The sequence below is a fragment of the Mastomys coucha genome, unplaced genomic scaffold, assembly GCF_008632895.1.
Source record: "Mastomys coucha isolate ucsf_1 unplaced genomic scaffold, UCSF_Mcou_1 pScaffold21, whole genome shotgun sequence".
Classification (NCBI taxonomy): Eukaryota; Metazoa; Chordata; class Mammalia; order Rodentia; family Muridae; genus Mastomys; species Mastomys coucha.
In genome coordinates this window covers 817,350-830,389 of record NW_022196904.1, presented here as the reverse complement: position 1 = coordinate 830,389, position 13,040 = coordinate 817,350, and the positions used below count along the sequence as shown (strand labels likewise).

Here is a 13,040-nt window from a genome sequence, read left to right as displayed (position 1 = left end):
AAAAAAAAAAAAAAAAAAAAAAAAAGAAAAGAAAAGAAAAGAAAAAAAAGAAAAACAAAAAACCAAACAAACAAAAAACAAAAACAGCAAGTTGCTTAAAATGTAAAAATTGTTTGGCCTAGTGGCACAGTCCTGAGGTCCCAGTTACTTTGGAGACTGAGGCCTAAGGGTAGAAACTACAAAATCTGTGTTGGCTACTGGGTGAGTTCAAGACCCTTCTGTATAACTTAGTGAGATCCTGTCCCAAAATAAAAGGTAAAAGCAGGGCTGGGGATGTAGCTCAGTATTAGAATGCTTGCCTGCCATTCAAAACACTAAATTCCATCCTCAGTAGGTTTACTTCTGGGTCCTCAGTTACCTTCTTCTTTTCATTGTTTGATGTACACCAGATATGATGTAGCCCTGACTGGCCTCAAACTTGCTGTTTAACTGTTGCAACCTTGATCTCATCATCTTGCTCCACCGTCTAAATGCCTAGTTCACAGGCTTGTGCCACCTTGTCCAGTTCTGGGTCCTCTTCTGTCTGTTCTGTGCCAGGTTTTGTGGCAATAATAACACTGGTTGTGTTGCTGTGGTTCTAGATTATAATTTGAAGTCAGGTATGTTGATATGAAAGACCCCTGGGGGAGACCCCCCACTCAAATCTCGAGAGGACGTACACCCAAGGAATCACGAGAGACCACATCTTGATGTAATTACAAGAGGTATATTTTAATTTCAGGACACCCTGGTTCGGCACCACACCTATCTCACGCAGGAGATAGTGGAGCTGACGACAAGGCTTGAAAGTTAGGGGTTTATATAGGGAAAAGGTCTGAGGGAACAAAGGGATCAGTGTGGTCATACATGATTGGCTAGTTCAAATATTAACTATTACGTGTAGAACAGAGTGGAAAATTCCTAAGGTTGGTGTTAATCTGAGTCAACAAAGCATCTGACCTTAGACCATATCTGAGAGGACCAGATGGTCCATTACTTAGTGTCTGCCAGGCACGTCTTTGCAGGCCTGGGCCTTGGACATGTCCTCATTTGCCTAGACATGTTTTCCTCTATGTTTATAGTTTTATGTCTTCTTGACCTGCCAGCTCTTATGATATCTAACAACTTGTTTGCTCTTTCCCAGGCCTATGTGGCCAGTTTGTGATGGATTCTTAGGCCCATAACTTTTCTTCCTAGTCAGCACAGGTTTAAAGCTTTAATTTTTCCTTACAGATGTATCATTGTTTAGCATTAGTTTCTGTATTGGGGTACTTCAGGGTTTGTTTTTTCCATATGCTTTTTAGGGTTTTGGCTTTGTTGTGTCTTTTGGATCTCATGGATAGCCCTGGCTAACCTGGAACTTTGTAGACCAGACTGGCCTCAAGTCATTGGCCTTCCGAATATTGTGATAGGCATCCATGACCACATCCAGTTTAGGATTTCCTAGTTCCGTGAAGAACATCATCTGAATTTTGATAGAGATTGTGTTGAATTTTTTTATATAAATATTTATTTACTAGATTTAAGTACACTGCAGCTGTCTTCAGACACCCCAGAAGGTATCAGATCTCATATCAGATTTCATTACAGATGGTTGTGAGCCACCATGTGGTTGCTGGGATTTGAACTTAGAACCTCCGGAAGAGCAGTCAATGCTTTTAACCAGAGTCATCTCTCCAGCCCTGTGTTGACTTTCTACATTGCTTTGGTTCATATAGACATTTCACACTGGTGATTCACAAACACGTCTTCCATCTTCCAGTGTCTACAATTTTACCCAGTGTGTGTGTGAGTATATGCATGTATGCAGACATGTGGAGTCACAGAAACACTGGATGCCTCTCTCAATGATTCTCCATCTTTTTGGAGGAAGGGCGCAGGTAAACAAGATTCAGCATCACTCCCTGAACACAGAGCCCATGAATTTGGGTATGTTAGGTGGCCAGGTTGCTCTAGGGATCTTCCTGTCTCCACCTCCCCAGCACTGTGGATTAAAGCAACACCTTTTTTCACACAAACTATTTTGAACATTATTCTTTCCCCTCCCCACAAGCACCCAGCTTTTAATGTCAATGCTGGGGACCCAAATTCAGTTTCATACATTTGTACATTCTACTATGACATCTCTGCCTTTGAGCATTTTTTTTCAGTTTTAACAACTTTCACTGTAGAGGTCTTTCACCTCAATTAGGTTTGAGGGAGACTTAACTCATGAATTTTTAATTCATAAATTTTAATACTGAAGCTATTACGACTCACTGACTTCTAGCCAAGAAAAATTTGGTCTAATTCTGCATGGGGACAACAGATCAACAGTCCTCTGAAGAAGCTCCATGTGTGGGCTGGGGACAGACTTCTAAAATCCTGCAGCATCTACTGAGACCAATCTCAAAGACACAAACCTGTTGAGAACTACCCAGATAGCTGCAACCCCACATTCAAGAGAAGCTGTGCCTGGTAAAAGAACCACGTTGAGTGGAGAACGAGAGCAGGGCAGGCAATATGGATAGGTGTGAGTGTGTTAGTTTCTGGTAAAAGGATGAGACTGATCTCATTGTGAACTGTTACTCTAATCTGAAGGATCTTGGGAAGACTTGGTGCCAGGTCCTGCCTATTCACTCCTGATGGTGCCTAGCCAGCTTACTTCTGAAGGGGCCAGAAACTCAGAGGGAGGGGTCTCAAGTCTAATCCAAACCTTTTGTTTAATGTAACACATGTAGACACAGGATTTTAACATTTTTTTCTAGACACATTTAATGAAAATATTTTCAAGTGACTCAAGAAAATTCATAACTTTTAAAAGAATGCCATAATTAGTACTAATTTCATGTTTAGCTCATTAGTTCCAAGAATTCCTGAAGACTACTGATGCTAATTTAACATTTACTTTCCAGAAACAAGGATTAGCCCAAACCTTTTTGCTTGTTTATTCTCCCTCAGTGAGAGTAACTCCTGAATAGGGGTAGTAAGGGGCCCTTAGACCACAGCAGGCTCCCACGAAGCACCCTAGCACTGGAATCTAACTGGAGAGCCTGGAGTTTTTCTGTTGAAGGCATCAAAGCTATCACTTTCTAGCCAACTTCTCCCTAACATCACAAGCTAACACCAGTGTCTGTTATCACAGGCATTTTAAACATACATCCCTCCTTGGCACATTCTACTATAAAGTACAAGGAAACAAAATTCAACATACTAAGCTTTCAAGCTTGCCCCAACTACACCTTATTTGAAGACCACTGGCTGCTACCTCACCTCAGTAAGGTATCCTTGTCATTTTAAGGATCAAGGGTCAAAGCCCTAAACAGAATGCAAACCGTTGCCATGAACTCTCAGCCAAGGTAAACCTGCCTGGAGACCACTTTTTTGTTATACAGGGTTTCTCTGTAGAGCTGTATAGCCCTGGCTGTCCTAGAACTCACTCTGTAGGCCAGAAATCCGCCTGCCTGTCTCCCAAGTGCTGGGATTAAAGGCACATGCCACCACCCAGCCTGGAGACTACTTTAATGAGCTTGTTCTGAAGGTGACTGTCTCCATCTACCCAAATCACATCCTCACATGGCCTATAACTGACCGGGTTCCCCAAAAAAGAACTAAATACAGAAGTAGCAAAGCAGCTGTCCTTAGTTACTTTTTCAATTTCAAGCAGCTCTTATTTCCCTGAGTTCAAACTGTTCGTCTGCTTATCTTCTGACTCAAGCTTCCCGGCAAGGCAAGACAGAATGAGGAAGCTAACCTCCCTCAAGAAAATTTCTTAAGTAGCCCCAAGCAAACAGCTCACTAGCTTATTTCCTGCTCACCAAAACCACATCTTGAGACACAACTTACAAAAGCCACCCCGCAAGTTTTCAACCAGTCAATCTCACCTGAGACTGGAATTTGGCTCCAAATGGCTGGGTTTATATTGCTTTCCACTGTATCAGTGCAGTTAACATGTCTCCCCTTTTGGGAACATTTACTAAGTTCGATAGTAGCATGGCCTACGTGTAGAACAACTTTGTCCAGTAGAAGTTGCACTCACTACAAAGAGGCACACCAATAAACCAAGTATTAACTTTTTTTTATTTTTCAGCTGGAAAATCTTCCAGTGCAGCAAGGTATTAATTAATCCTCTTCCTCATCATCACCAGCTCCAGCACCACCCTGGCCTTTCTTGGCATTCTTCCTCTTCACTCGGCCTGGACGGCCACCACCATAAGGAGAACGGAGGGAGAAGTCGATGTGCTTCTGAGAGTCCAGACGCACAATGAAGGATGGGATATTTACCACCTGTTTGCGAACCCTAAACAGGAAAAACAGGTTAAGGGGACAAAATGAGAGGCTGAACCATTTGATCCTGTCCATTGACAGCAGGCTCACAGGCACTCCTCACCTCAGACTCAGATCTCAGTAACCTGGGAACCAGAGTGCCCATACTAATTAATGCTTTGGTTTTCTTCCTGTCCATTGTAATGTCACGTGGCCTCAGACAAGAGTGCTTCTCCGCCCATAAACAAAAGCAGTAAGGGAGAAATCTGAGACTACACTACACTCTGTATAGCTGTCATGACTGGTGCTCATTACAGAAGGGTTAGTTAATGAGCATGCAATTTCCATTTACCCTAGTCTTTGCACTAGTCCCTTCAGACAGGTGCATTCTTAACTGGCAAATTAACAAGTAGGAATTTAGCAATGAATGTCTAGATTGCACCTCACACAGCAAACTCCATAGACAGATTTGTCACCTCAACACTGACTCCAAACAATCTTCTCCCTCCGGAGGGCCACCAAGAGCTGTTACCTGTCCACTGCTTGCATGCCTGCAGACACCTTCACAAGGTGTACGGCTTGAGCCGCAGTGACCCTTGCGCTGGGCTATGGGGAAACAAGGCTGTCCCCTGTACCCCCATAAGCTATTTGCAGGGCACGATTCTGAACCCTCAAGGGTAAGCTCACATCTGTCAGCTCCAAGGGCTGCACAGGAGATAGGGATGGCAGCTTAGCAAAGGAAACCAACAGCACAGATAGGGAAATCAAATAAGATTAATAGGCCCAGCCGCAATTTACCTGATGTGACGTTGGCGGATAAGCACACGGGCATGATGAATAGATTTGGCCAGGCCCAGCTTAAAGACCTGGGTCTGCAACCGTCTCTCCAAGAAATCCTCAATCTTCAGGCCCAGGATGTAATCCAGCTTCATCTTGCCCTCATCCAGCACTCCAATTCGAACAAGTCGCCTCAGTAGAGCATTGCCTGTGATGAGAGTAGCAGCCAAATGAGGCCTGACCTCAGTCTCTTAAGATAGATTACTACAGCTTTCACTCATTTTTGCAGGGAGCTCTGGATAAAACATCAATGATGTGCCTGATAACTTTTACTCCATGAGCCCTAGGCTTGAGACCCTGACGTGGCTACTGAGCCACCCTTTCACCAAGAGGCTTAACAGGTTTCACCCAGTTTTTAACACTAAGATTAAGAGCTCTAACATCCAACTTTAAAAACAACCGGACAGTAGTGGCGCACGCCCTTAATCCCAGCACTTGGGAGGCAGAGGCAGGCGGATTTCTGAGTTTGAGGCCAGCCTGGTCTACAGAGTGAGTTCCAGGACAGCCAGAGCTACACAGAGAAACCCTGTCTCGAAAATCAAAAAAAAAAAAAAAAACAAGATAGTGACAACTCCAAAACTCTAGGACTCTTCCCTCCTAACCACGGCTAGACGGTTTCACTAGAAAATGATTCCTGAGAAGCTGCCTTGCCTTCACTTCGCCTCAATAAAACTCAATAAAAAGTAATTCATATACCTTGAACTCCCATTCTCATGCAATTCCCAAAACATCAATCTCTACTATAAGTCTGTGTTAAAAAATTTCCCTAAGCGAAACGAGGTGGCTCAAACCTGCATACCTCGCACTTCTAGATTTCTGGAAGTATTTCAGTCTCAAATAATCCTCACTAGCCTAACTTGTTAATGGTCACACCTCCCACGCCCTAAAAACTCTGCAACCACCATTCCTTTTGAAAATAGGTTCACACACACCTTCAAAGAGACGCCGAGGGTCCTTCTCGTCCAGCGTCAACAGCTCTCGGGCCGCCTTACGGATCTTGGCCAGGGTAAATTTGACCCTCCACACCTCACGTTTGTTCCGGAGTCCATACTCTCCTGCACGTGGTTGGGAGGAAAGCACAGGGCCAAGCCACCGGTTACTATTACATTTGCATGGAGACTAGAGAACACATAACTAATCTAAACTAATCTGGCGCCACATAGGATTCTCCAGAACGAGCACGTAGGAGACAGACATCATGGCGACCTAACTCTTCCCCGATCCGCAATCCTACTTTGGCCACTCACCAATCAACTTTAGCTCCTGGTCGAGACGCGACTTCTCGAAGGGTCTCCGTGGGGTCACATAGGTTTTGCGACAAACCCAGCTTCTGGCGACCGGCATATTGACTTCGCTAGGCCCGCTGCGCCTGCGCAGTTAAGAATCACTTTAAAAAATATAACCTTGTGGCGCGTGTGTAGCGAAGCCCCGCTAGGACACGGCGGCACCAACTCGGCTCTGGGGAAAACCTCCTTAGAAACCTTAAAAACCGGATTGTTCCACAACCGTGTTGTAATAACTTCCAGCCACCTTCTTTCTCCCCACCCTCTTCCTCAGCGTGGTCATGAAGATTCGAATGGCTCCGTTACCTTACACCATCACCCTCTAAAAGGCGAACTCAACAACAACCAAAAGGCTCACCTACGAACTCAGGCCCGTGACAAAGAGAAACGTGGACGCCGGACCGCGAACTTATAGCAACGTCGCCTTGCGTTGACGTCATCACGCACCGCTCGCGGCTACGCCAATCAGAAGCAGGAAAGCAATAGAGACGAGCCAGCCGGCCAGAGCGGCGCTTCACTGGGCCGACTTAACCAGTGAGGTGATTAGGCGAATGCAGAGCTATGATGATATCTTGGTTAATCCAAGAATTAACGAGGCTGCCCCTTCTAGGGTTAAAACATTGATTGAGTAGCCACAATTGTCACTTTTTGTTTTTGTTTTTGTTTTTTTTTTGGATTTTCGAGACAGGGTTTCTCTGTATAGCCCCGGCTGTCCTGGAACTCACTCTGTAGACCAGGCTGGCCTCAAACTCAGAAATCCACCTGCCTCTGCCTCCCAAGTGCTGAGATTAAAGGCGTGCGCCACCACCGCCCAGCGTCACATTTTGTTTTAACAAAGACACTTGGTAAAAACTTACAGGGAATTCAGGGCAGTCAACGTTCCCCACCACTGTCTCAATATTGTGGCAGTGCCCTTGCCCTTAAAAGTGCTAAGATTTTAGTGTGAGCCATAAAATATAATAATAAAAAAACACAAACATAATATATTATAAGATAGTATAAACATATATGTTGTGCTGGGCTTTATTAAAATATACATCTTGCCAGGCGGTGGTGGCACACGCCTTTAATCCCAGCACGTGGGAGGCAGAGGCAGGTGGATTTCTGAGTTTGAGGCCAGCCTGAGTTCTAGGTCAGCCAAGGCTACACAGAGAAGCCCTGTCTCGAAAAAAACAAACAAAACAAAACAAAACAAAACAAACAAAAAATATATATGCATATATATATATATATATATACATACATACATACATACATACATACATACACACCTTGTGCTGGTTCATTTTGACAACTTGACACAAACCTAGACATACATGGAAAGAAAAAATCATTTAAGAAAATGCCTCTATCATCTTGGCCTATAGGTAAGTCGCTCCTAATCTTACTGTTTTTGATGCAGGGTTTCCTATCAAATGACTATGAATTCCTGATCCTTCTGCCTATACCTCCCAAGTGCTGGAATTAAAATCCACTTTCGTGTAACTGATATTTGTTTGTTTTTTTGAGACAGGGTCTTTCCTCTTAGTCCTGGATGTCCTGGAGCTTCCTATTCAAATTCAGAGATCAGCCTGGCTCTGTCTCCCAAGTGCTGGGATTAAAAACATGCACTACCATGCCCAGCTTTGTGTATATCTGATATTTTATAACTTTTTTTTATTTAGGGGAAACGGGGTCTATGAGCCCTGGCTATCCTGGAACTATGAACTATGTAGACAGGCTGGCCTCAAACTCATAGGCATAATGTCCTTGCCTCTGTCCCTGAATAGTAGGAGGACAGGCCTCTACCACTAGGCCTAACTCAGGCACTTTCATTTTAACCAGTGTGATTGGTAATAATTTACACTTGCATTTGTATACTCAAAAGGCAAGGATCTTGCTCATTTGGTCTGGAAGGACAGATTGGTAAGGACAGGGAGTCAAACTAGCTTACTTTCTGTGTCAAACATTTGCTTTTTAATTTTTTTTAAATATTTATTTGTTATATGTAAGTACACTGTAGCTGTCTTCAGACACCCCAGAAGAGGGTATCAGATCTCATTACAGATGGTTGTGAGCCACCATGTGGTTGCTGGGATTTGAACTCAGGACCTTCCGAACAGAAGTCAGTGCTCTTAACCACTGAGCCATCTCTCCAGCCCTGCTTTTTAATTTTTAAAAATGATTTATTTAATGTGTACAAGTATTTTTCCTGCCTCTATCCATACAAATACCCCATGTGTGTGTACCTAGGACCTTCAAAGGTGATAAGGGGTTGGATACCCAAAGACTGGAGTTGTGAGCCATGTATGTCCTCTGCAAGAATACCAAGTACTCTTAACCACTGAACGACCTCTCCAGCCCTTATTTGTTGATCTATTTGAGACAGGTCTTGCTGGCCTGTAACTTGCCATGTAGATCAGGCTAGCCTTGATCTCAGAGATTGCCCTGCCTCTCCCACCTGAACACTGGGATTAAAGGTATAAACCACCACACCAAGTTGTTTTTTTAATTATGTGTATGTCTGTGTGAGTATGTATACCCGAGTGCAGTTGTGTTTAGAGTGCAGAATAGGGCACCAAACTCTCTGAAGATGGAGTTGCAAGCACTCAGGAGCTGTCCTCTATGTTAGGAACTCAACTCAGCCCCTTTGGAAAAGCTCAACTGCTGAGCCTCTACAACCCCACAAATGTAGCCCAAGCAGGCCTCAAACTCATGATCTTCCTGCCTTTGCCTCTTCAGCATATCTTCCTAGACTGGTTTACACCACCACAACCAGCTCATGCTAACAGTTTTAGTTATAACCTTTACATCACATATCTAAAATGGTTTGTAGTAATCTCAAAGGGACCAGGGTAAGATGGCTCAGCCCTTAAGAGATTCTTGAAGGCAGCAGGGCGGTGGTGGCGCAGGCCTTTAATCCCAGCACTTGGGAGGCAGAGGAAGGCAGATTTCTGAGTTCGAAGCCAGCCTGGCCTCTCAGACAGGGTTTCTCTGTATAGCCCTGGCTGTCCTGGAACTCACTCTGTAGACCAGGCTGGTCTCGAACTCAGAAATCCGCCTGCCTCTGCCTCCCAAGTGCTGAGATTAAAGGCGTGCGCCACCACCGCCCGGCAAAAAAAAAAAAGATTCTTGAAGGCAAGCCTGATCATTCCCTGAGACCCACATGGTAAAGAACAGGCTCTCTCAAGTTGTCCTCTGACCTTCGCCTACGTTCCAAGGCACATGCATGCTCACAGACATACCCAGGTATACTTACAGTAGATAAACGCCATATGAAGATGTCTTCAAGGCAACTTTAGTGCAATGAAAAGAGGCAGATTCCTGAATCACAAAGACCAGGTATAAAGGCTCAGGCCCAGGTTTTGTGACCCTGGTCAAAGTCATTTCTCATTCCCTTTTCTCATCTGAATATATGAACGAGAGCCCCACTTTTCAAGGATCATTGTAAGGACTCAAAATACAAACATTTATTCAACAAATTTATTGAGAACTGCTGGGACCTAAGCCCTGCAGGAAAACAGAAAAGCCAAACAAAAGCAGTCTCCATTCTCAACAAGCTCAGTTTGGAAACAGAAACACAGAACAACACAGGTAGTAATCGCCTTAAAACAGGAAAAACAAAACAAAACACCACCAAAAAAAAAAAAAAAAACCAGAAAGGATGTAGTGTTCAAAACCCTGGAATCTGAACTAAGCAGGCAGGGCAGGAGAGCACAAGCCTCCATGCAGAGATGAGCTGGGGTGACCATTGACGAGGGTTCTTGCCACAGTCATAGCTCCATCAGTCTCCAGCTCACTGCAGGCTGGCCCACTGCAGGGACGTATAGACCACCTTCCCATCAGGCTGAGGGGAGCAGAGAAGCAGGGTCTTTCTGACACTGGTTCCCAGGCGGCCCGCAGAGACCAGGTCCTGAAGTGGGATGGGGTCCTCGGCAGACCAGCACTGAGCAATGTAGTGAGCATGGAAACGCAGCGGATCACCTGGGGGAAAGAAAGATGCATAGCAGTTCCCATCTGCAGGGGCTGGGATGGGATCTGACCTGGGATCCTTGGGCTTACTGCATTTTTGTTTCCTTTGTAGTGCCAGGGCCTTGTGTAGATTACATAAGTATTCCACCGCCTTTTTATTTATTTATTTATTTACTTTTTAAAGTATATGAGTGTTTGCTTCCCTGCATACATGTACACCATGTGGCTGGTGCTTGCGTAGGCCAGAAGAGGGCATTAAGACCCATAGAACTGGGATTACAGAGGGTTGCAAGCTACCATGTGGGTGCTGGAACCATATCTGGCCCTCTGCAAGAGCACCTAGTACTCTTAACCATTAAACCATCTCTCTAGCACTCTTTTTACTTTTGGAGACAGGGTCTACCTTGTCCTTGCTCGTCTTGAATTTGCCCTGTAGCTCACACTGACCCTAAACCTAGGCTTTCTCATTCTCCTGTCTTAGCCTTCTGAGTAGCCTGTATTATAGGCTACATGGATGTTCAGCTTTCAGCACACACTGAATATTTTGAAACCCATATCCTTGGACCCAGCTGCTTTTTTGTTGTTGCTGTGAAGACAGGGTCTCTCTATGTAGCTATGGATGTTCTGGAACTCACTATATAGACCAGACTGGCCTCAAACCTACAGAGATCTACCTGTCTCTGTTTCCTGAGTGCTAGGAATAAAGGTTTATACCATTACACCTGGAACAGCTACTCTACCCCTAAGGATCTTCTATCTTCTCTTTTTCCTTTTTTGAGACAGAGATTTCATGTGTCCCAAGTTGGTTTTGATGACCCAAGAAGGCTTCACAATTGCTAAGACACAGAATAGGAAGCACAGAATGGTTACTTCCATAGTACAAGGTACATCTATAAGACTAAACAATACACAACTACCATGATTAAAAAATGTGGTGAGGGGCTGGTGAGATGGCTCAGCGGGGAAGAGCACTGACTGCTCTTCAGAAGGTCATGAGTTCTATTCCCAGTAACCACATGGTGGCTCACAACCACCCGTAATGAGATCTGATGCCCTCTTCTGGTGCATCTGAAGACAGCTACAGTGTATTTACATATAATAAATAAATAAATCTTTAAAAAAAAATGTGGTGAGATACCCTCAAGCACTGAGGAGGTAGGGGTTGGGGACACAACACAATACTCCTTGAGCTTAGAAGTTTAAGACCAACCTGGGCACCATAAAGAGATTTTACCAAAAAAATAAAATAAAATAAAATAAAAGATGAAAAAAATGAAAAAAGCCAATTTTTTTTTTAAAGCCACAAATACTGGGATGCAGCTTATTAGCAGACCACTTATGTAGCACAAGCAAGGTCTGATCCCTAGAACTGCAGTCATAATACAAAAAGTGTCTGAGACTCTAATAGGCTAGAAAAAGAAACAATTTTATACTAGGATAGTGCAAAAATTAAAGTCCATGGTGATGGCAAATGTCTTTAATCCCAGCACTGGGGAGGCAAACGTAGGCAGATCTCTGTGTGTTAAAAGTCAGCCTGCTCTACAGAGTAAGTTTTGGAACACCTAGGGCTGTTACACAGAGAAACAACTGTCTTTAAAAAAAAAAAAATGCAAATAAATGATAAAATAAAAGTAGTTAATAGAATTTCCCCAAAAAAGATCCAGATAGTAAACACGTTTAGTTCTGTGGGCCTTATTGCACAGACTTGGCTCTGCCAGCATAGCACCACAGCCATATGTGTTATGTAGGCAGAGGCAGGGACGCCCTCTGATGACTTTTAGTTACTGAAGAGCTGACAGTGTGTCCCTGGTGAATCTGAACTAGCATGATAGGAATCTGAATACGACTATACAAGAGGGTAAATCCCAGGAAATGGAAATTTAAAATATAGAACTGGAGAGATGGCCAAACAATTAAGAACCTCAAACCACTCTTCCAAAGAGACCCAAGTGCTAAGTTCCCAACACATTCATCAGACAGCTCACAAGTGCCTGTAACTCCAGGTCCAGGAGAATCCAATGCTATCTCCAAGTCCCCTTAGACATCCACACACACATACACACACAAAACACAAAAAGGAAAAAAAAGGGAAATCAAAATCTTTAGAGGGAGGGAATGAGAATCTACAGGATGAGACTGTAGCACTCTAAGGAGACTACTGTCCCTGCCTGGCATCTGGGTTCTGGGCAGAGCCAAGGCAGTAACCAGGTTCTCTGGCTCTTACAGGGTTCCAGCCAGCTGAGCGGGTCCATCAAAATGCTCGAGAAACTAATCCTGTAACTGTTTTCCTGGAGGCTTAGCAACTTTGAGTCTAAGGCAAAATTTAATAATAAACTTAGAAGCATTAGAGTGATTGAGGCTTTAGACACTATTTCAGAGAGGCAAGGATTCTCTCAGTGTCCCATACACTTAAGTACTCACTGTTTTAGAAATATTGGCATATCAGAATGAATTGGTCAGTGCCGGGCATGAATGCTTATGCATTTTAATCACCTCAGCACTCGCACGGTTGAGGCCAGCCAGGGTTACACGCACCACCCTGTCAAAGGAAAAAAAAAGAGGCAAGAAAAGAACAAATAGTTTAGCTAATGGTTCAATTTAGTTGGTGTAGATTAGAGCTCGGTGTGGTAGCATATATTTGTCATCCTAGCACATAGAAGGCTCAAGAAGAATGCTTCCAACTGTGTCATGTGGGAAACTGGACACCCACCAGCTTGGGATTTAATAGTGAGACCGTACATTAAA

At 44.0% G+C, this 13,040-nt stretch overlaps 2 protein-coding genes across 6 annotated transcripts in view; both read right to left on the bottom strand.

Moving 5' to 3' along the window:
• Nucleotides 1–4,019: 4,019 nt before the first annotated feature.
• Nucleotides 4,020–6,798, bottom strand: Rps9 (ribosomal protein S9). The gene is made up of 5 exons (XM_031385074.1): nucleotides 6,703–6,798; nucleotides 6,309–6,430; nucleotides 5,994–6,116; nucleotides 5,023–5,209; nucleotides 4,020–4,258 (listed from the first exon to the last, which is right to left on the bottom strand). The coding sequence occupies exons 2-5, from the start codon at nucleotides 6,403–6,405 to the stop codon at nucleotides 4,081–4,083; spliced, it is 585 nt and encodes a 194-aa protein (XP_031240934.1). The 5' UTR covers nucleotides 6,406–6,430; nucleotides 6,703–6,798; the 3' UTR covers nucleotides 4,020–4,080.
• A 2,992-nt stretch (nucleotides 6,799–9,790) lies between these two features.
• Nucleotides 9,791–13,040, bottom strand: part of Tsen34 (tRNA splicing endonuclease subunit 34) — an 8,169-nt gene continuing 4,919 nt past the window's right edge. For 4 of the 5 annotated variants that reach the window (XM_031385064.1, XM_031385065.1, XM_031385066.1 and 1 more), the window contains exon 5: nucleotides 9,791–10,307. In XM_031385064.1, the coding sequence (XP_031240924.1) occupies nucleotides 10,120–10,307 (188 nt within the window). In that variant the 3' untranslated portion in view covers nucleotides 9,791–10,119. Of the gene's footprint in view, nucleotides 10,308–11,369; nucleotides 12,835–13,040 lie in introns of those variants that run through there. The other variant, XM_031385068.1, reaches the window with a different exon arrangement.

Bases quoted from the DNA above. Each gene is read 5' to 3' on its own strand.
- Rps9 (XM_031385074.1), bottom strand. From the start codon at position 6,405: ATGCCGGTCGCCAGAAGCTGGGTTTGTCGCAAAACCTATGTGACCCCA. The intron at 5,210-5,993 runs GTGTGTGTGAAC...CTCTCATCACAG, and splicing joins CCCTCGGCGTCTCTTTGAAG to GCAATGCTCTACTGAGGCGA. The intron at 4,259-5,022 runs GTAAATTGCGGC...TTTCCTGTTTAG, and splicing joins ATCCGCCAACGTCACATCAG to GGTTCGCAAACAGGTGGTAA.